Genomic DNA, 22500 nt, shown 5'->3' with positions numbered 1-22500 from the left:
ATCTTGGCCAGCATGAAATCTCCAGTCATTCTCTGAAGTCCTGGAACATTTCCATTAAAAGAGGACCTGTCCCCGAGTCAAAGGTGGCCAATTTTTGCTCTTATTTTCTTCCTGCTGCTCCTGAGTCCTCCACCTTCCACGTAGAGAGATGCTCCTGTTATTTAGTGCTCATTTGTATGGTCTTTCCAAGTAGTGTGGCTCACAGGGTCATAACTGTAGTTCATTATCATAGTTGAACTGAGCAATGTGTCACATGAATTTACTGCCTGCTTCCCCTTAAATTCTCCTCCTCGGTGCTCTGGAGCATCCTCCTTCTCCTCCTCCCATTGCAGTTTGGATGTAAGGCAGGTTCTGATAACAAGGGGTTTCCTTCTGCCTACACTGATGCTTTCTAGCAAGCTCACAGTTAAAGGGTTTGTCCAATACATATCATATTTAAGGAGGTGATCAGTGCCAATGATGCGTCTACACGTAGCAGCCAGATGCATGCATGATCGACCGGTCCCATCCAGACACCTCAATTTCCACAGACCCCATTTCCTGGCATCATCTAGTAATTAGGCAGGGTGCACCAGAAACACTTTGATGTTCTTATCTATGTACTAATGATGCGTGTGGAGATGTTTTAATCATATACAAATAAAGCTGAAGTTGTTATAACGTTGAGCTAGATTTCTCCTACTACATTTAGATGTAGGGTGCCTCCAATAAACGCTACATATGCCTCTGGCCTACGGTAATATGTATGGGGACCTTTATTCAGCCTTGGTAGAAGCAATGCTCTGTCATTTAAAATGAACCGGACATGATTGATGCTGCCAGAACCACGGGCCTCATGAATCAGAACCGGGCTGTTATTCCAGCAGTGTGTATTTTACACTAAGGCCTCTTTCCCACATCCGTTTGTCTCCATCAGTCAAAATCCGCTCTTTTTTTGGCGGATCCGTTTTTTTTCCCTTTGACTTGCATTATTGGCGGGTCTTGACGGATGGTCATCCGTTTTTTTTACGGATCCGCCAAAATTTTGGCGTCCGCTGACATGACAGGACGGACAATGAAACGTTTTTTTTTGCTGGCCGGATCCGCATTTGTACACTGCGCATGCCCGGAAGAATTGACTTTGCCGGAAATGTAACCCTAAATCCAGTTCTGGCGGCTGAAAAAATCTCTCCCTCTCTCTCCCTCCCTCTCTCCCGGTTACTTTAACATTCAGCCGTCGCTGGATCCGTCTAAACAACGGTCCGCTGCCACGCACGCGTTGCTATCAGTCCGCCGACCAATCTGTTTCCGCCATTTTGGCGGATAGCAACTGATATGAAAGGCCTAAGGCTGCAGATTTTCAGAAAAACAAAATTTTAGAAGGCGGCCGTTGATTATACGTCCCGGGGCACTAGTCCGTGGCAGGTCCCTGCTGGGTCTCTCCATATCCACAAACATAGTGTGACCCAGCACAGACTTGTAATCCGAGACCCCTATCATTTGCTCTACATTAGCGGTTTCAGTATTATTGCAACATTTTAAAGTTCTTTCTTTTTGATTGATTTCTTCTGCATTTTTGATTATCCAGACGTTTTAAGACAGATTCACGAATCGTGACTTTTTCAAATGTCTTATTCTTTGGGTACGTCTCAGTCCAGTCACTGCCTACAGTTGTGACTTTTAAATAATTTATCTTTTTTAGATGAAGCTGCAGAATGAAACAGTTAGAGACCAAAATACTGAGCTTTTTTTTTTTATTTTGCACCAAATTTGAGAACTGTTTGTGCCATTTTGAAGAATTTGATGCAAAAAAAGCCATAATACCACAAAAGAATAAAAGGGTCCCTGGTTCAGACGGCGTGGAGCTGCCATCAGGTCCCCTTTAAACACTGCAGCCGTATCTCCATTCTTCACTTCAGGATAGTTTCCACTGAAATATTGTGGCAACCCCCCGGGAATATTCAGCAGGAATCCCAGTCTCTGGACATAAGCTGGTATTTTATTTCACTGGTTGCTACCAGAAATCCTGAAAGTGACGGAAACTGAAACAAGAATGGCTAATGCCCGCTGGTCGGGCAGCATGTGTCCGCTGCCAGGATCCCTTAAGCTTATGGCAGTAAGGAAAAAAACAAAGTTCAGATTTGTGATTGTATCCAAAACTTATTAGCTATGCCTATACCAGCATCAGAAAAAATGTTTTCATTTCTTAGGTACCAGAGCTGTATCACTGAGCTATTCTATAATGGCTCCTAATCATAGGAAAACCTCTTTTCGATGTTTCATACAGCTGGTTTGAGCTGAAAATAAAAGTTTTGGCTGCAGTTTTTTTTTTTTTTACTCCCAAAAGATTAGGTTTTGGTTGCGGAGGAAAAAAAACAGTTAGGCCCTGTGCACACAGTGCAGATTCTGTGCAGTTCTGCAGCAGATTTGGCCCTGCAGAACTGCACGTGATGTACAGTACCATTTAAGGCTATGTAAAACAAAAAAGGCTGTGCACATGCTGCAGATTTTTCTGCGCAGATTTGGTGCAGAATAGAAGAAGCAGCATGTCGCTTCTTTTGTGCGGTTTTGCTGCAGTTTTCCACCTGCTCCATTATAGAAATCTGCAGGTGGAAACTGCAGGGGAAATCCGCACAAAAACTGCATTATATCTGCGATAAATCTGCACTAAAACTGCAGGTAAAACGCAGGTCATTTTACCTACAGATTTAGCAAAATCTGCGCGGAAAATTCCACAGCAGAATCCGCACCGTGTGCACATAGCCTAATAACGCAACTTGTGAACATGGATATAATTATATATTTTTTTTCTGTAAGGCTATGTGCACACATATGCAGAACATTTCTGCATGAAAACCAGACTCCTTCCCAGAAAACGCGCAATTTTTTCCATGCGTTTTTGCCACGATTTTTTCCGGAGAGTCCCCAGACACACAGAAAATAGCCAGAAATGCGGCATTTACCGCGAAATTAATGCGCATGCTGCGTTTTTTACCACGAAGTGTTTTTTTTTTTCGCTGTAAAAAAACGCATCAATATGCACAAAAAGTGCAAAATGCATTAAAATGAATGGGAAGCTTCTTTTCGGCATTTTTTGAGCGGATTTTTTGGTAAATCTGCGCGGAAAAAAAATGCTTTGTGTCAATACAGCCTTAGAACCACATTGCTAAAATGGCAGCACACAATGCTGGTAATTTGATGTAAAAATGTGTGTTGATTTTTAAAGCATTAAAATCACGATTGGTGTCCTGTAAAAACACAGCGACAATCGGCTGTAAAAAGTGCGTGGTTTACAGTATATTATACTATAAAAGGGAGATCCGTGCAACCAATATTGATGATCTATTGTTGGGGTGGGAGCTGTTCTGTTCAATGTGTACATCTGGTCACCGGAGTAAGAAAATCCAGCTTCCTAAAATTCCACGTTTCTTCAAAAAGTATTTTTATACTAAAAAAAAAAATGGCTCAATGGTGTTACGGAAACAGCAACGCGTTTCGAACATACACATATGACAAAGAACGAGTTGTGCATTTGAAATGTGTCGCTGTCTCTGTAACACCATGAATCAATTGTTTCAGAATAAAAATGCTTTTTGAAGGAACTTGGAATGTTATGAAGCTGGATTTTCCTAGGCTGTTTATCCTACAAGTGGTGCCTTGGATTCGGCGCTTCTAAAGAGCCCAGGTGAGCGGTTTCTCTTGCCGTTTTTTCACATCTAGTCCCCGCCGGAGCTAATAACAGCTGACTGGTGATGGTGCCAAGTGTTGGACATCCAATTGGTTTGATATTGATGACATATCCTAAGGATCAGTTATCAATATTAGATGCCTAGACAGCAACTTTAATGTTTTGCAGTAGAATTTTGGTCTCCTAAGTCTCAAAGGAAAAAGAAGAGAAACTAATTATTTTTGGGTTGCATTTGCCATAGTGGACCAAAATGTGAAGTAAACAGATTTTTTGTCACTACTTTCACAATCCATATCTGTTGCATTCTAAATACAGTGCCTACAAGTAGTATTCAACCCCCTGCAGATTTAGCAGGTTTACACATTCGGAATTAACTTGGCATGGTGACATTTGGACTGTAGATCAGCCTGGAAGTGTGAAATGCACTGCAGCAAAAAAGAATGTTATTTCTTTGTTTAATTTTTTTTTAAATTGTGAAAAGTTTATTCAGAGGGTCATTTATTATTCAACCCCTCAAACCACCAGAATTCTGTTTGGTTCCCCTAAAGTATTAGGCTGTGTGCACACGCTGCGGATTTTGCTGCGGTTCCGCAGCGGTTTTGGCCGCTGCGGACCCGCAGCAGTTTCTGCTGCGGTGTACAGTACAATGATTCCCTATGGGAATCAAAAACCGCAGTGCAGACGGTGCGGAATTTTCCGCGCGGATTATCTGCGGTTTTCAATCCGCAGAAAGAATTGACATGTCAATTCTTTCTGCGGATTCTCCTGCGGTTTGCCATCTCCTCCATTGAGGAGATGAAAAACCGCAGGGCAAAACCGCAGAGCAATCCGCAGGTAAAACCGCAGGTCTTTTGACCTGCGGTTTCACCTGCGGATTGTACAAAATCCGCGCGGATGAATCCGCACCTTTTCCGCAGCGTGTGCACACAGCCTAAAGAAGTATTTCAGGCACAAAGAACAATGAGCTTCACATGTTTGGATTAATTATCTCTTTTTCCAGCCTTTTCTGACTATTTAAGACCCTCCCCAAACTTGTGAACAGCACTCATACATGGTCAACATGGGAAAGACAAAGGAGCATTCCAAGGCCATCAGAGACAAGATCGTGGAGGGTCACAAGGCTGGCAAGGGGTACAAACCCTTTCCAAGGAGTTGGGCCTACCTGTCTCCACTGTTGGGAGCATCATCCGGAAGTGGAAGGCTTATGGAACTACTGTTAGCCTTCCACGGCCTGGACAGCCTTTGAAAGTTTCCTCCCGTGCCGAGGCCAGGCTTGTCCGAAGAGTCAAGGCTAACCCAAGGACAACAAGGAAGGAGCTCCGGGAAGATCTCATGGCAGTGGGGACATTGGTTTCAGTCAATACCATAAGTTACGTACTCCACCGCAATGGTCTCCGTTCCAGACGAGCCCGTAAGGTACCTTTACTTTCAAAGCGTCATGTCAAGGCTCGTCTACAGTTTGCTCATGATCACTTGGAGGACTCTGAGACAGACTGGTTCAAGGTTCTCTGGTCTGATGAGACCAAGATCGAGATCTTTGGTGCCAACCACACACGTGACGTTTGGAGACTGGATGGCACTGCATACGACCCCAAGAATACCATCCCTACAGTCAAGCATGGTGGTGGCAGCATCATGCTGTGGGGCTGTTTCTCAGCCAAGGGGCCTGGCCATCTGGTCCGCATCCATGGGAAGATGGATAGCACGGCCTACCTGGAGATTTTGGCCAAGAACCTCCGCTCCTCCATCAAGGATCTTAAGATGGGTCGTCATTTCATCTTCCAACAAGACAACGACCCAAAGCACACAGCCAAGAAAACCAAGGCCTGGTTCAAGAGGGAAAAAATCAAGGTGTTGGAGTGGCCTAGTCAGTCTCCTGACCTTAACCCAATTGAAAACTTGTGGAAGGAGCTCAAGATTAAAGTCCACATGAGACACCCAAAGAACCTAGATAACTTGGAGAAGATCTGCATGGAGGAGTGGGCCAAGATAACTCCAGAGACCTGTGCCGGCCTGATCAGGTCTTATAAAAGACAATTATTAGCTGTAATTGCAAACAAGGGTTATTCCACAAAATATTAAACCTAGGGGTTGAATAATAATTGACCCACACTTTTATGTTTAAAATTTATTAAAATTTAACTGAGCAACAAAACTTTTTGGTTTGTAAGATTTATGCATCTGTTAATAAATCCTGCTCTTGTGTGAAGTTTGAAGGCTCTAACTTATTTGCATCTTATCAAACCTGCTAAATCTGCAGGGGGTTGAATACTACTTGTAGGCACTGTACATTTATTTTCTCAATGCCTTTAATGCTGGAAATACTATGTTTATGTTGTCTAGTCTATGAGAGTAATTCTTGATCACCTTTCTTTTGGAGTGTTTCACATTTATTTAGTTGGCTTCTCTTTTAAACATATCATTGAATCACATTCTGAATTAGGATTGCAAAGGAGCCATATGGGGAGAGTCACGTTTCAGTACGCAAAAGTTTTGTTTAGAGGCGAATGCCGTTCTCTAATGAATGCCTAGCTTTTTGTAATGTATCGCCATTGTACTCACATGTTTGTCCTTTGTTTTAGGGCTAACAAAGTATAACCCTGAGGCTGCCGACTTTGTCCCGAGAGAGCACTTAAGTCATCACACAAGCTGGCGAAATCATGGGAGAACAGAAAGCAATAGGAATTGGTCCAGAAATTGTAACTTGCCTCCGTCCCATCAGCATCCGACACAAAGGGAGAGCAATCATGAGAGCCCCACTCAGAAAGTGCACTCCTACAACACCTCTGCCACAAGTAATGCGAGAGGCCAGCAGGGATCACCTGAAGTCACCAACAAACCCGTAAAGAATCACAGCTTTCAGAATCAAAGGTGGCATAGATCTAGAAGTGAGAGATCTCACAATAGGAGTTCCAGGCAGGTGCTTTCTGATACATCAACAAGGTCCTCGTTTGTTGGGATCACACCACTTGGTGACTGGCGTGTTAGGACAAGAGATCCGGCTGATCAAGGCTCATCAGAAAGTGAGAAAGAAGTTGGCAATGCTGACAGTCGAGGTGCCAAGCCAAAGAGATTAACTCATGTGTCTGGGGGTTCTCTCAGAGGACCTCGTGACAGAGTGAGATATTCATATGACAAGGAGAAACGGGTAGCTCCAAAGCAAAAAACTGATGAGTTGTTTGAAAACATTCCACCTCGAGATTTTGGGAAATCAGGGACACCTAAGGAGGACCATTTTAAAACTAGACTTGATCGATGTGATAGAGGAACCGAAGACAAGCCGAAGCTTTCATTGTCTGGTAATAGACCCTCACGAGAGCCGCTAGATTGGAAAAAGCCTCAGGATGATGTGCAGACATTTAAGCGTAGCGAAGCGCAAAGCAACAAGTTGTCACGACATGACAAAAGCCAGCCAGCAACATTTACAGCAAAGGAAAAGAAGACTGACCGGGGAAAAGAACCTCATTCTTCTAGTACATACCAGGAGCCAAAGTCTCGTGGACATCACTGGGTGACTGATGGTGACAAACCAGCAGGAAGGAAGCATCCATCTCAAGAGCGTGCTTCTAAGTCATCTGTGCAGCCTGGGTTTAGTAGACAGTGGAAGAAACATGATCTACCAAAGAGCAAGGAAACGCATACAGGTAAACTAGTCTATAAGTAAAACGTCCAATATTCCACTTAAATGCCTGGTGGCTTGGTTTTCTTTGTAAAAGTGAAAATTTTTGTAAGAAATGTTTTTGTATTATTCCTTGCTGAGCAGAAACGAACTGGTTGAACTTATGCATGCTGAGTGTTAAATGTGATCTTGAATCCAGAGTGAGCCCTGGCAATAATAGTCACCTCCTATTAACTAGTTCTTGGCTGCCCATAGACTAAAAGCATCCAAACGGTCCTCACTTTACTCTGCACTGATGTTATAAAATGTCAATGCAGAGGAAGGCTGGGGTCACACTACGTTATGGCAGTCCGTTTAACGGATTGCGTTACACCGCGGCATAACTCGGTATAACGCAATCCGTTAACGCTGCCATTAACCCCCATTATCGGGCGCATCGCCAACGCATGCCATAATCGGCATGCGCTAGCGATGTGCCGTCATTCTGTGAAAGACCCTTGGACGCAGGCTGCAGCGTCCGAGATTCAATCACCGCTAGCGCATATGAAGCATCTGCGCTAGCGGTATAGGATAACGCGATCGCGTTATGCTTTAGAGTTAACGCAGCCCGTCAAAGCTATGCGTTGAACAGGCTGGTTTAATGCAGTATGAACCTGGCCTAATCTCCTTGTTCAAATTCGTGCTGGAGCAGGAAGCCAGCCGGAGTCTCCATAAAGAAGACTGCGATGTTTAGTACCGTCTCTGCCTTCCTGATCAATTTGTACACAGCACTGCACAAGCAAGAGTGAGACTGGGAGTCGATAAAATCGCATGTATGAAAAACCCCTAAAGTTTGTCTGGTCAGTAATGGGGAGAAAATGAGTTGATCCGGAACAGGATAATATATTTGGCTGTTGCCTTATCAGCAATATCTGTAAAGGTTTCAGTTTCTCCCACTTGCAGGGTTCACTTTATAGTGTTGGTCTCTGCTTTAGTTCTTGGCAGTATACAGTGAGTAGGCGGAAAAGCTACCTCAAGATGGAATGTAATTAGTTGTGTAGAAAACGTTCCTTGTGTCCTGATTGTGGCGCTACCTGTGCCTTTTGGTGTAAGGCATAACTACCCACGTGCCCATAGTAAGTAATCGAACGGCTTCCTAGGGTTTCCAGGTATTTCATTACCGGGATGGCCTGGCAGGAAGCAACCCCTTGATCAGGTTGAGCTTTGTATTTCTTTAACGTACATGTTTTCCATTTATCTTGAATTTGATGCTTTTTTTTTTATTAGTCATTTCTTTTTACTTAGCGTTTGTACATAGATGGATAGCATTGTGTTAAGCTTTACTTTGCCTGTATTCACACCATTCTGCGCTCCTTGCTTTCGGTAAGCAGTTATTAAGCCTACACAATGCATTTCTTGGACTGAACTCCGCTTGCGCTATCATTTAATTCCAATGCTGCTGCACAAGCAATTTGCTGATTGTAGGTGGTCAGCAGACCTGTAAAAGTGGTCTCTTACAGCAGGAAGAAAGCAGTTAAAAGAAAAAAAAAAGCTTTGTTGCTGCTGGAAACATTCAGCTGCCCAGTATTAGATTGTTCACGAAAGGTTAACCACATAGTCTGCTTCATAAGTGGGGAATATTGCAAAGTGCTTCTAAAAGGAAGCAGCTTTATAATTTATCTCTTATTAAAGGGAATCTGTCACCTCATTTTTCGAGTATGAGCTGCTGGCATCGCTATCAGGGGCTTATCTACAGCATTCTGTAATGCTGTAGATAAGCCGCCATCCTCCGATGTAACCTGAAGGATAAGAAAAATTAGTTATACTCACCCAGGGGCAGTCCGGGTCCGGTCTTAGTCCGATGGGTGTTGCGGTCCGGCGCCTCCCATCTTATAACGGTGACGTCCTCTTCTTTGCTGCCTATCGTGGCTCCTGCGCAGGCACACTGCTCTGTCCTGTTGAAGGCAGAGCAGAAAACTGCAGTGCGCAGGTGTCGGACCTGTCTGACCTCTCCCGGCGCCTGTGCACTGCAGGACTCTGCTCTCGACAGGACAGAGCAGTACGCCTGCGCCGGAGCCACGACAGGCAGCAAAGAGGACGTCACGTTAGAAGATGGGAGGTGCCAGACCACAACACCGTTCAGACCAAAACCGGACCCAGAACGCCCCTCGGTGAGTATAATATAACTCCTTTTTCTTCTCTTTCAGGTCTCATCGGGGGCTTATCTACAGCATTACAGAATGCTGTAGATAAGCCCCTGATGTCAGTGCGGGCAGCTGATAGTCGAAAAAAGGGGTGACTGATTCCCTTTAAATGTCCTCTCCATTTCAAAGAATAGAGGGATTTTTAATTCTATTATGTACATCTCATTGCCAAGGTTACCAGCCACCTAAGCAAAGAGCATGAGAAAGCATAGAATTTGTAATAAGATTTTTTTTTTACATGCAATTTACCCATTCAATTAGATGAGATGGTGCCGTGGAATAAAAATCTCATTCTGGACATTTTAATAAAAAAAATTCAGTGACAAATTCAGCACTGCTACATCGAGCAGGCTGCTCTTACTGTACTAGTTGTAGCTGTCGGTGTTTAATCTCTCCAAACAAGTGGAAAGAATAAAATAAAAGTTTATTTAATAGAGAGCGAAACCTGGAATGCCAGCGAGAGCTCGCCTCACTATGTCAACGTTCCCACCGACGGCCTCAGTGCCGCCATTTTTCCAGATGGTTACCCCAGCGCCTTTCTTTCATCGTGAGTGACTATTTCTCTCGATTTTAGCAGAGGAATTTTACAAGACATGTATAATAATGTGGTAATCCCTCATTCGCTCTCATCTCCTGTGATCCGTGCAGATCAAACCAAGCTGGCATAGTGGTGTAAAGTGAGCAGTGTATCAAAGTCTATAAATGGCCATTAAATAAAGAATGAATCTGCTTTCAATCAGCTTAGGAATAGAATACTTTCCTGATAACGGGATGCCTATTGCATGAATAGATATATGAACCTGGAGATCTGTACATACAATAGAGAGCATTCTCGATGTATTGGCAGAATATGCCGCTGTCTGTCACATCATGGCATTGTCGAGGTGAGCGGGTCGCAGCACACAGACTATTCACTGCGGTTAGGACTTATGGAAATGGGGGAGATCCCCAGACGCTCTGTGTTAGTAATACTGATCCTCCTCCTGGAGGCGGGAAGAGAAACGACTTGCTGTGTTTTCGCTACTGACTGCCTGTTTCCTTCGCGGTTAATGAATTAGTAATTAGCCTTCTGATGTGAATCTGTTGCCAGTCACATTTTTAAAGGGAATCTGTCACCAGGTTTGTGCTACCCCATCTGAGGGCAGCATGATGTAGGGGCAGAGACCCTGATTCCAGTGATGTCACTTACTGGGCTGCTTCAAGCAGTTGAGATAAAATCACTGTTTTATCAGCTACAGATCTACAAGTTCTCTGAATGCTGAGCTCTTTATAACTCCACACCACTGATTGGCAGCTTTCAGTGTACACTGTGCATAGGCAGCAATCTGCCAATCAGTGGTGGGGATGAGGTTGTGCAGCGCACATGTATATGGAGGACTACATGGTAGCAGGTTTACTAGTCCTCCAGTGATTTCCAGAAGATGAAAGTCATTTTATCAAAACTACAGCAAGTAACCCAGTAAATGATACATTGCTGGAATCGGGGTCTCTTATGTTATACTGCTCTCAAATGAAACCTGGTGACCTATTCCCTTTAGCTTCCTCATGAGGAGATATGCTAGATCTCCTAGTTTAGACCCACTGGTGAGGTAGCCTGTGCGAGAAGATTGTCGGATGTGGCAGGCAGAATGCTTTTGTTAATATGGCGACCAGTGATTCATTGCCGACAAGCAGTGACATCTCTTGTAATTACACTTCTTGTTCCTAAGGTTTGCCAAGACCTGCATGGTAAGCGTGTGTACTTCGCACAGGGCGGGTAGACCATTCCAGAAATCTGCCCAATCAGCGGCACGTTGAAGAGATGCCAGGCACGTCATGCTCCACAGTGTGCAGTCATCATCACAAGTGCTTGTGGCTAGGACCTCTGCACTATGCATGAAGCTTCTAGGTGTAGATGTCAGCGTAAGGGTTCTCCTTGTGGAGAGTGACATACCAGCCAATGTAAGGAGGCTGCAATGCTCCTCTGGGGAATTACATATGCAGATTACCTCTTCAGAGAGGACTAGAACCCTAGAGCGCCACCTGTTAGGGACTTGAAAGGTCGCTGCTTCTATCCACCCTTTAACGAGCCTTGCAAGTGACTTAGGATAAAAGCCTCAATATGCAGATATGGTGTTTCTAGTCGGAGCTGTCATGTCACTCTCCACAAGGAGAAACTTTACCTCTTAGGCTTTGGACAGGGGTCTATCATCTAGCCAGATGAGATCTCATACTTTGCATGGACGAGGGGCAATACCCCAAAACCCCATGTCGGCAAATTGAGCTTCTGATTTGGCCTTTGTCCTAAGTCATATTGCAAGGCTCATTAAAGGAAAGTTGCCATAAGAAAATCAACAAGTGACTGTTACAATGTTTTAATTTTCTAAAAAATATATGATTTGTGTTTAATGAAGTAAAATCTGAAAAATAATTTAAAAATATTTGGTATTTCCACTATTTAAACACTAGGGGGAGCAGCTACTGAAACTTGCCATGAAAACCTAGTGTACAGCTAGGTCACATTACGACTGCAGTAAATGTGGGTGTGGTCTGATCATGTGTGTGGTGTCACCTGTCCCCTCTCCTTCTGGGTGTTTGTAAAGAGATAGGAAAGATATGGGCAGCACAGTGGCTCAGTGGGTAGCACTGCAACCTTGCAGCACTGGGGTCCTGGGTTCAAATCCCACCAAGGACAACATCTGCAAGGAGTTTGTATGTTCTCCCCGTGTTTGCGTGGGTTACCTCCGGGTACTCCGGTTTCCTCCCACATTCCAAAGACATACTGATAAAGAATTTAGATTGTGAGCCCCAATGGGGACATGGATGATAATGTGTGCAAACTGTAAAGCGCTGCAGAATATGTTGGGCGCCATATTATTATTATTATTATTATTATTATTATTATTATTATTATTATTATTATTATTATTTGAAAAAATGAAGCTTAGGATCAGAGTGAGGAGCCATTTTATTGGTGACTGACAAGTACAGTGTCAAAGATGGACGGCAGCACCGATTCTGTTAGTGCTGCTTGCTGTATCATAAGCTGGAATAAGATATGTGGTGTGTATCACATGCACAATTAGATACACATATAGTAACATATTCTGAGATTAGATACAGGGCTAAGTGCGTTATACTGTATGGAGGCCTGTGGGGAGTGCATTAGCCTGTATGGAGGCCTGTAGGGAACCAAAACCCCCGCTACGTTTCTGGTGACCCCCACTCCGTCCACTTTATTACTACTCCCATAGATGTAGATGGAACGTGGTCACGCATTAGCCTATATGGAGTGCATTAGCCTGTATGGAGGCCTGTAGGGAACCAAAACCCCCGCTACGTTTCTGGTGACCCCACTTCGTCCACTATATTACTACTCCCACTTGCATTAGCGTGACCACGTTCCGTCTACATCTATGGGAGTAGTAATATAGTGGACGGAGTGGGGTCACCAGAAACGTACTGATCACATAGAAGTGGACGGAGAGGTGTCAAACTTTACACCATTGCTTCCTTAGAAATATGATCCTTTTCTGTCCACTTTTACGGGAGTAGTAGTGTAATGTGTGACCCAGTCTGTCCACTATATTACTACTCCCATAGAAGTAGACAGAGCGGGGTCAAGCATTGCACGACTGCTCTTATAGAAGTGGATAGAGTGGTGTCACATATTATACCACTACTCCCATGAAATTGAATGGAGCGGTGTCACACATTACACCACTGCTCCCTTAGAAATATGTAACCCTGCGCTGTTCACTTCTATGGGAGCAAGGGTGTAATAGATAACTAAATAGAATAAACGTCCTGTAGTTATATAATTTTACAACCCCCTACATATAATAAACTTGTACCCTTTAGTGCCTTTCATGTGGCACTAAAGGATGTTTACCTTAATAAATAAAAAGCCAATGTGGTGCCCCCCTCCCCCTATTTTTGGTAACCAGGTAAGGTAAAGCAGACAGCTGTGGGCTTTGTATTATCAGGCTGTGAAGGTCTCTCGTATTGTTCCCTTTCCATCCTAAAAATACATTAGCTGCGCCACTTCTGGCGCTTTGCCTGGCTCTTCCCAATTGCCCTGGTGCAGTGGAAATCATGGTAATATTTTGGAGTTGATGTCAGCTGTGATGTCTAAAAACACAGCTGTCTTCATGCCCTGTGATTAGTAAAGGAGAGGTGTCTATCAGGCATATAATGGCGCCATATAGTGTCCCACAGTATAATGGCCCAATTTAGTGCTCCACAGTACTATGACCCAATATAGTTTACCACAGTATAATAGCTCAATATACAGTAGTCCTCCACAGTATAATGAACTCTTATAATGTTCCCCATATAGTGCCCCACAGTATAATGTGCCCCATATAGTGCCCCACAGTATAATGTGCCCCATATAGTGCCCCACAGTATAATGTGCCCCATATAGTGCCCCACAGTATAATGTGCCCCATATAGTGCCCCACAGTATAATGTGCCCCATATAGTGCCCCACAGTATAATGTGCCCCACATAGTGCCCCACAGTATAATGTGCCCCACATAGTGCCCCACAGTATAATGTGCCCCACAGTATAATGTGCCCCACAGTATAATGTGCCCCACAGTATAATGTGCCCCATGTAGTGCCCCACAGTATACACTGTGTTCCAAATTATTATGCAAACAGAGTTTAGGAGTGATAAGGTTAGAATTTTTTTGTTTGTCACTTAAACTCATTGATGGTGATGTGTGTCAGGGCTCTTTATATCACTGAAAGCAATTGCAGATACCTGTGCAAATTAGTTTGGCAGGTGTGTCCAAATAAAGGCAAGACTACTTAAGAAGGCTGTTCCACATTATTAAGCAGCCTACATTTTTTGCCAAATGGGAAAGAAAAAGGATGTGTCGGCTGCTGAGAAGCAACAAATTGTGGAGTATTTAGGTCAAGGCATGACTACAATCAACATTGCCAAGACACTTCATCGTGATCATCGCATAAGAAGTATGTAGCTGATTCCCAGCACACACGTGTGCATGCTGATAAGGAAAAATTGAGGACTCTTTCCAACAGGCGATTGCGTCAGGTTAAAAGAGCAGCTGCAAAAATGCCTTGTCATAGCAGCAGACAAGTTTTTGAAGCTGCTGGTGCCTCCAACGTCCCCCGAACAAGATGCAGGGTCCTTCAGAGGTTTGCAGCTGTGCGTAAGCCATCCTGTCTGCCACCTCTATCCACTGCACACAAGCAGAAACGGCTCCAGTGGGCCAAACAATACATGAAGACTGACTTCCAAACTGTTTTGTTCACCGATGAGTGCAGTGCAACGCTCGATGGTCCAGATGGATGGAGTGGAGGATGGTTGGTTGATGGACACCCCATGAAAACACGGCTAAGGCGCCAACAAGGAGGAGGTGGAGTAATGTTTTGGGCTGGAATCATGGGGAGAGAGATTGTCGGCCCCTTTAGGATCCCTGAAGGGGTAAAGATGAACTCCATAATCTATATGTGGAGTTTCTAAAACAGCACTTCCTGCCAGGGTTCAAGAGGAAGAACCGTGCTTTCCGCAGCAAGATCATTTTCATGCATGATAATGCACCGTCTCATGCTGCAAATAACACATCTGCATCTCTGGCTGCTATGGGCATAAAAGAGGACAAACTTATGGTGTGGCCACCATCTTCCCCTGACCTCAACCCCATTGAGAACCTCTGGAGCATCATCAAAAGGAGTGTCTATGATGTCGGGAGGCCGTTCACATCTAAGCAACAGCTCTGGGAGGGTATTCTGTCCACATGCAAAACAAGTGAAGCACAAACCATCCAAAAACTGACAAATTCAATGGACGAGAGAGTTCAGAAGCTTCTTTCCAACAAGGGGTCCTATTTGCAAATGTAACATCACCTAGAATAAAGTTTTGACTTGAAAACTGTTTGATTTCATTTTGTAATAAGCTGATAATGCTTATAATTTCTCAACTGACCAATAAAAAGTTTGAAAACTCTGCTGCGCATAATAATTTGGAACATGCATTTTCAGTGTTTCTTATTTTTAAAAATATACTGTTTTCATAGGCAGTTTGTTCAAAAACATTGCAATTATACTAGAATAGTAGATGACTGGAAAATAACAATGACTGCAATTCATATAGGTAATTTAGAGAAAATATGAGGAAATATTTTTTGCATAATAATTTGGAACACAGTATAATGTGCCCCACAGTATGTGTCCCATGTAGTGCTTCACAGTATAGTGTGCCCCATGTAGTGCCCCACCGTATAATGTGCCCCATGTAGTGCCCCACCGTATAATGTGCCCCATGTAGTGCCCCATGTAGTGCCCCACAGTATAATGTGCCCCATGTAGTGCCCCACAGTATAATGTGCCCCACAGTATAATGTGCCCCATGTAGTGCCCCACAGTATAATGTGCCCCACAGTATAATGTGCCCCATGTAGTGCCCCACAGTATAATGTGCCCCATGTTGCGCTTCACAGTATAATGCGCCGCATGTAGCGCTTCACAGTATAATGCGCCGCATGTAGCGCTTCACAGTATAATGCGCCGCATGTAGCGCTTCACAGTATAATGCGCAGCATGTAGAGCTTCACAGTATAATGCGCCGCATGTAGCGCTTCACAGTATAATGCGCCGCATGTAGCGCTTCACAGTATAATGCGCTCCATGTAGCGCTTCACAGTATAATGTGCCTCATGTAGTGCCCCATGGTATAATGTGCCCCACGGTATAAAGTGTGCCCCACAGTCTGTGTCCCATGTAATGTTTCACAGTATAATGTTGCCCCATGTAGCGCCCCACAGTATAATGCGCCCCATGTAGCGCCCCACAGTATAATGCGCCCCATGTAGCGCTTCACAGTATAATGCGCCCCATGTAGCGCTTCACAGTATAATGCGCCCCATGTAGCGCTTCACAGTATAATGCGCCCCATGTAGCGCTTCACAGTATAATGCGCCCCATGTAGCGCCCCACAGTATAATGCGCCCCACAGTATAATGCGCCCCATGTAGCGCCCCACAGTATAATGCGCCCCATGTAGCGCCCCACAGTATAATGCGCCCCATGTAGCGCCCCACAGTATAATGCGCCCCATGTAGCGCCCCACAGTATAATGCGCCCCATGTAGCGCCTCACAGTATAATGCACCCCATGTAGCGCCCCACAGTATAATGCGCCCCATGTAGCGCCCCACAGTATAATGCACCCCATGTAGCGCCCCACAGTATAATGCGCCCCATGTAGTGCCCCGCATTTGTATAGCTTAGAGGATGACAAATTATGCAATGTGGTAATGTCTACACTGCAGTGTAGATGCTAATATACGTTAGGTTACAGAGGTTGATTGCTACTTGGATAATTCCTTTTCCAGAGAATCTTTCACTGGATTTATTCTTTATAGTGAATACCTTCAGAAAAAAGCAAACTTTCACAGAGAAGGTCATAGCTGTAGCCTGACTCAGTGTGTCCTCCTGAGAGGTTTTGTGTGACCTAAACATTCTGAGAACTCTGCAGTCAGTGTCCCTTCATGCTATGGGAGAGCTGGAACGCTGTTGTCTTCCTTGGACATCTGAGTTTAAAGCGAACCTGTCAGTAGGATTGTGCTCAGTAAACTGCAGGCAGTGTCAGGTTGGTGCCGTTATACTGATTACAATGATACGTTGGTTGAAGAAATACGGTAAGTCTTGTGGTTGTTTAATCGTTGCAGTTTTCAGTTAATGATTATTGTGCTTTGGGGTGGGGCTGTGGGTGGGTATTTATGGCTCTGGCCTCCTCTACATCCTTGTGGGCTTAAATGACAGATCACTGAAAATTCCGTGACCTGTGTCCTATTTTAAATATTGCAGTTAATATTGTGGTCCTTGAGAACATTTTTTCTCAATCTCCAGCATAATGGTGGTGCTTACCGATTGATGCTACTGCGCATGCGCCGCTGCCATTTTGCTATAGGCAACTTTTTTTGCTCCAAGAAAATGCAGACGGCACATGCGCAGTAGCAACTCTCTGCAAGTGATGCTCTGTCTAATTAAGAGCATCTCTGCTACTGCGTATGCACCTAGTATATGAAGTTCTGGCACTCAAAAGATATGTATGCAGAAATTTTTTTTTATTTGTACAACTGATTCTCCCAAAATCACGTGATGTTTCGGTCTACAACTCAGACCTTCCTCAGACTGGGAACAAAAGCCAAAAAAATCACAAAGAACAATTAAAAACATAAAAAAAATCAACAGTATATCAGAATCAATATTACAAGGGCTGATGAAGGGTGAAGGTCTTCACAAATATACATATAACAAGCATATATAAAAAAGCAAGCAATCGCCAAAAGACACAAGTTTCAAACTCCATATATGACAAAAATATCTAAAATGTTGATGATATAACGTTGATAATATGACATGTTCTGGAGCGTACAAGAAAATCTGCTTGTTCTTTTATTAATACTCATATTCATTTCTACAGAGAATATTGCTACTTATCGTGGCTGCCTTTCATGGATTTTCCATGCATATCTCCATACCTCTAGGTACCAGTTATTCTCTTATTTTCTCTTGTCTGGTAATTCCATTAAAATTGATAATTTTCTTGTACGCTACCGAACATGTCATTTTATCAACGTTCTATCATCAACATTTTAGATATTTTGTCATATATGGAGTTTGAAACTTGTGCCTTTTAGTGATTCCTTGTGTTTTGTTTTTTTTATATATGCTTCTTATTTGTATATTTGTGATGATCTTCACCCTTCATCAGCCCTTGTAATATTGACTCTGATATACTGTTGGCTTTTTTTGTTTTTAATTATTCTTTGTGATTATTTTTTTTTTTTTTTTGTCTTTTGTTCCCAGTCTGAGGAAGGTCTGAGTTGTAGACCGAAACGTCACATGATTTTGGGAGAATCAGTTGTACAAATAAAATTTTTTTTCTGCATACACTTCTTTTGAGTGCCGGATGTTTTGAGGAGTGGTATCCCTTTCCGTGCACCTTGAAAACAACAGAGTGACGTGCACTCTATCCCTATTGCGTATGCACCAGCGCCATTTTGTTGGCGCTAAAAAGAGAAAGATAAAACCTTTCACGAAAATGTCACCTGTGCAGTGGCATCGATCTTACCCGAAGAGAGGCTCACTTTAAGCCAACAGCAATTTTCGGCTGCATGTTATTTACACTGGTTCTTGAAAGTTTGTGAACCCTTTGGAATGTTCCATATTTCTGCATAAATTTGACCTAAAATTAAGTGGTATTTTCAAACAATTAGATATAGAGAGCAAAAATCAAACTTCTGAGTAAAAAATATTAGACAAAGTCATCTTTAAAATTATGAAAGTGACTGAATATGACAGGTCTGTGAGTGACAAAAGTGCGTGAACTTTTGCTTCCAGTTTCTGGCGTGACTTCCCCCGATGTAGCTAAATGTTTCTGGTAACTGTTTAGTCCTGTATATCAGCTTAGGAGAAAAACAAAATCGCTTCAACTGTTATGTTGGTGGGGGTTTTTCCCATGAATTGCACACTTTGGGTCCTTCCATAACATTTCTATAAGATTAAGGTCAAGACTTTGTCTCGGTCATTCTAAAGCAAAGTTTTTTTATTTAAAGACGCGCTCCTCCTCCCATCAGTTTTCTTTTCTTTATATTACAATCATGTGTACTTACAATTGCTCATTTTCCTTTTGTATCAGCTAATTCTTCTGTTATCCATTATGTCTATGAAATCATGTGACTATAAAAATAGGATAGCCAAATCCTTCTAAGCTCTATGTAGAAACCGGAAGTATCTTTTCTGCATGAGTCATCATTAGAACTACAATCCTATATTGCTGCATAGTCCCTTGCCAGCCCCCCCTCCTCTTAAACTCCTGACTCAACTGCTCTGCCCCACTTGCTTTTATCGCTTCCTTGTTTTTCCTTTCCCATCGTTTGGCTCCAGAATGGTCTCCTCTTCAGTGTCTTTCACTGTCCACTGTCTGTCTTGTAAGTTTACTTAGCGCTAAATCACTTCTCAATGCGGTGCAAACTAGTTATTTGCTCCAGTAAGTGGACATAGGAATGTCTACCTGCACTGTTGAATTCAAATTATAGTATTTTGGGGAAAAATGTAGCTTGTCCTCAGATCAATTCTCCATCTTCTATTTTTATGCATTGTCTATTTGATATGAAATATTTTAAAGCGATCTTGTCCTCAGTGTTATGCATATTAAACTAAAGGTATTGCCATAATGGCGCTGGTATACTGATTTAATACATACATTCAGTGAAGAAATCCGCAACCTGGTTGTTTTAAGATCATCACTAGAAGTTTTGGTGTCCATGCGTCACCTTTGGGGTGGGCTGTGAGTAGAGTCATCCGCTCTGCCACCTCCCCTCCACTGCCCCTGATTTCTTTACCCTCTTATTGAAATTTCGAGCCTGTGCCGTTCTAGGTGCGGTCGGTGCTTACGCAGAGATCGGCAGTCTTCAGTAAAATGGTGCTGGCGCATGCGCAGATTAAGATCTCTGCTCAATGACGCTATCGACGCCATTTTACTGAAGCCCACCACAAGTTCAATCTGTGCAAGCACCACATGTGACAAGGAAGACGCAGGCGTGAAATTTAATTGAGAATAAAAATAAAGGCAGCGGAGAGGGGTGGTAGCAGAGCCCAAGACTCTACCCACAGTCCCATCCCGATGCACGGAGACCAAAACATCTAGTGATGATTTTAAAACAGCCAGGCTGCGGATTTAGTCACTGAATGTACGAGAGAAATCCATATACCAGCTCCATTGCACCTTCTAGCTTAATATGCGTAACGCTGATGACCTGGTTCTATTTGAATGTGTTTTGAACTTGTGGGTCAGCGTGTGTATTGATGTAATATTTACTAAAATGTTAATACCTTGAATTCTTTATCCTCACCTGATATGCATCAGTGCCTAATGTGCTAGTATGGATGTAGCTAAGTACATACGGTTCATATCAATCTCCTTGAACAACTTGACTCTTCAAACTGTTTTCTCTAAAAAATCAAAACACTGGAGCTTTTCAGAGAAAGATGTTCCTGGCCGCCAACGTGCAACCATGCTGATTCATGCCGCCCTTGGGTTGCATGAATCGAATGACAGATTCCCTTTCAACCATTCTTTAATAGAACATCTTGTGTGTGTTTTGGGTCGTTGTCTCGCTGCATGACCCACGTTCTCTGAGATTGAGCTCCTGGATAGATGCCTTGACACTTTCCTTTTGAAATTTGCTATTTATAATTCAGATTTCATTGTTCTGTCAATGATGGCAAGATGTCCTGCCCTAGATGCTGCAAAGAAGGCTCAAGCGATGATGCCACCACCTTGTTTCACAGATGATAGGTTTTTATACTCTAGTGCAGAGTTTTTCTTTTTTTCTTTCTTTTTCTTTTTTCTTTTTTTCTTTTCTCTTTTACTTCTCATTTAATCCAAAAAGCGCTTTTTTTTTTTTTTTGTCCCATCTGTCCACAAAACATTGTTCCAGTAGTCTTCCGGCTTGTCCAGGTGACCCATAGTAACTGTAGATCTCAGGAACATTCTGTTTGAAGAGCAGTGGCATTCTCATTACTATCCTGCCATGCATACCACTGTTCTTCAATGTCCCAATTGTGGACTCGTGAACATTAGTGTGAGAGAGGTCCTTAGTTGCTTGGAAGTTACCTTGAGTTCCTTTGTGACCTTGCGGTCGGTTTACTTCTTGCTCCTTGAGTAGTCTTTGTTGGTCAACCACTCCTGTGGAAGGTAATAGCGTTTCATGTTTTATGATAAAGGTCTTTATATACATCTAATGTTTGAAAAGGTATTCTGATGACATTAGGGCCTTGAATCATTAGGACTGATGTTTCATACTCCAGTCTTAATGAGGAGCATGCAGGAATAAAATGCACCTAATTGATTGAGGCACACACTAAATTAGGTGCATATTATAATTGACGTACCGTATACCTTGCTAGAAATTTTACTCCAGTCGTAAACTAGAGTAATATATCTGGGGTAAGAAGCATTGCCACTATAGATGAATTTGAGGGGCGTATGTACCCATAGGTGGAAATGGGGATGGTAGGCATCTGTGACTTATTCTTCCAAGATGTGAAACTCCATTCATGTTAAAACTGGTCATGCAGAAATTCTAATCGAAGACCCTCTGACATTTTCAATGACAGTAGACCCTGCCCTACATGAAACTAAGGATGTGCTAATGTAATAGGCTTTTTTTGTGATATTTTCTTCTCTAGTTTTTAGAAGTCATTTTTATGTATTGCTTGATTATCTATAGCATTCTTCTGTAATACTGTGTTTCTCTTTACAGGGTCTCTGATTGAGCAGCTTACGGCAGAGAAATACGAGTGCATGGTCTGCTGTGAGGTGGTCCGCGTTATGGCTCCAGTGTGGAGCTGTCAGAGCTGCTACCATGTTTTCCACCTTAATTGCATCAAAAAATGGGCCAGGTCTCCTGCGTCACAAGCTGAAGGTCAGTATTGTGTTGAAGTGTTTTGTTTTTTGGGAGGTATGTTTGCGTTTGCAGATTTTTAGGCAGGCACACCAGTAAGGCTCTGTCCACACAAATAAGTGTGACAGGAAACTGTTGGTGTATCTCGCTTTGCATAGAAAGAAGACACTTTATGTTTCCATACAGGAGATATTTTGTGCTGTATACTTTATTACACTAAAGCCATCTATATACATTAAATAGCTCTTGGCCAAACGGTTCTTCCGCCGATCACTATAGCCATCTCTTCCATACACAGGAGCGCTCGCTCGACCAAGCTCTCCTGTGTTGTCTGAGAAAGCTATCATTAACCCCTTATCACCCAATGACGTGCAGTATCCATCATAAGGTGCCTCCCCCTGTTTAGTGCGGGCTCCAGCGATGAGCCCGCACCTTTTCCGGCACATGACAGCTGTACTGATCAGCTGTCCTGTGCCCCTAAGAATCTGACAGCGGCATTTAACATGCACACGCCGAGTCACCTGACTACGAGTTGCCGATGGGTTGGCATGACAACCCGGGATCTGCAGGAGTCACCTGTGTTCACAGCAAATGAGCATTTCTGCTA

At 43.2% G+C, this 22500-nt stretch overlaps 1 protein-coding gene across 1 annotated transcript in view; it reads left to right on the top strand.

The window, feature by feature from the left end:
- The window catches only part of NFX1 (nuclear transcription factor, X-box binding 1), a 142581-nt gene that overhangs the window by 2752 nt on the left and 117329 nt on the right, over nucleotides 1–22500 (top strand). Inside the window, exons 2-3 of the mRNA XM_073587844.1 lie at nucleotides 6250–7311; nucleotides 21753–21914. Of these exons, the coding sequence (XP_073443945.1) occupies nucleotides 6250–7311; nucleotides 21753–21914 (1224 nt within the window). The remainder of the gene's footprint in view (nucleotides 1–6249; nucleotides 7312–21752; nucleotides 21915–22500) is intronic.

This window comes from Dendrobates tinctorius, unplaced genomic scaffold (assembly GCF_039654945.1).
Source record: "Dendrobates tinctorius isolate UK_male_01 unplaced genomic scaffold, ASM3965494v1 ptg000102l, whole genome shotgun sequence".
NCBI classification, from domain to species: domain Eukaryota; kingdom Metazoa; phylum Chordata; class Amphibia; order Anura; family Dendrobatidae; genus Dendrobates; species Dendrobates tinctorius.
Note: the sequence above shows the minus strand (reverse complement) of the source record. Positions and strands in the feature narration are given on the sequence as shown.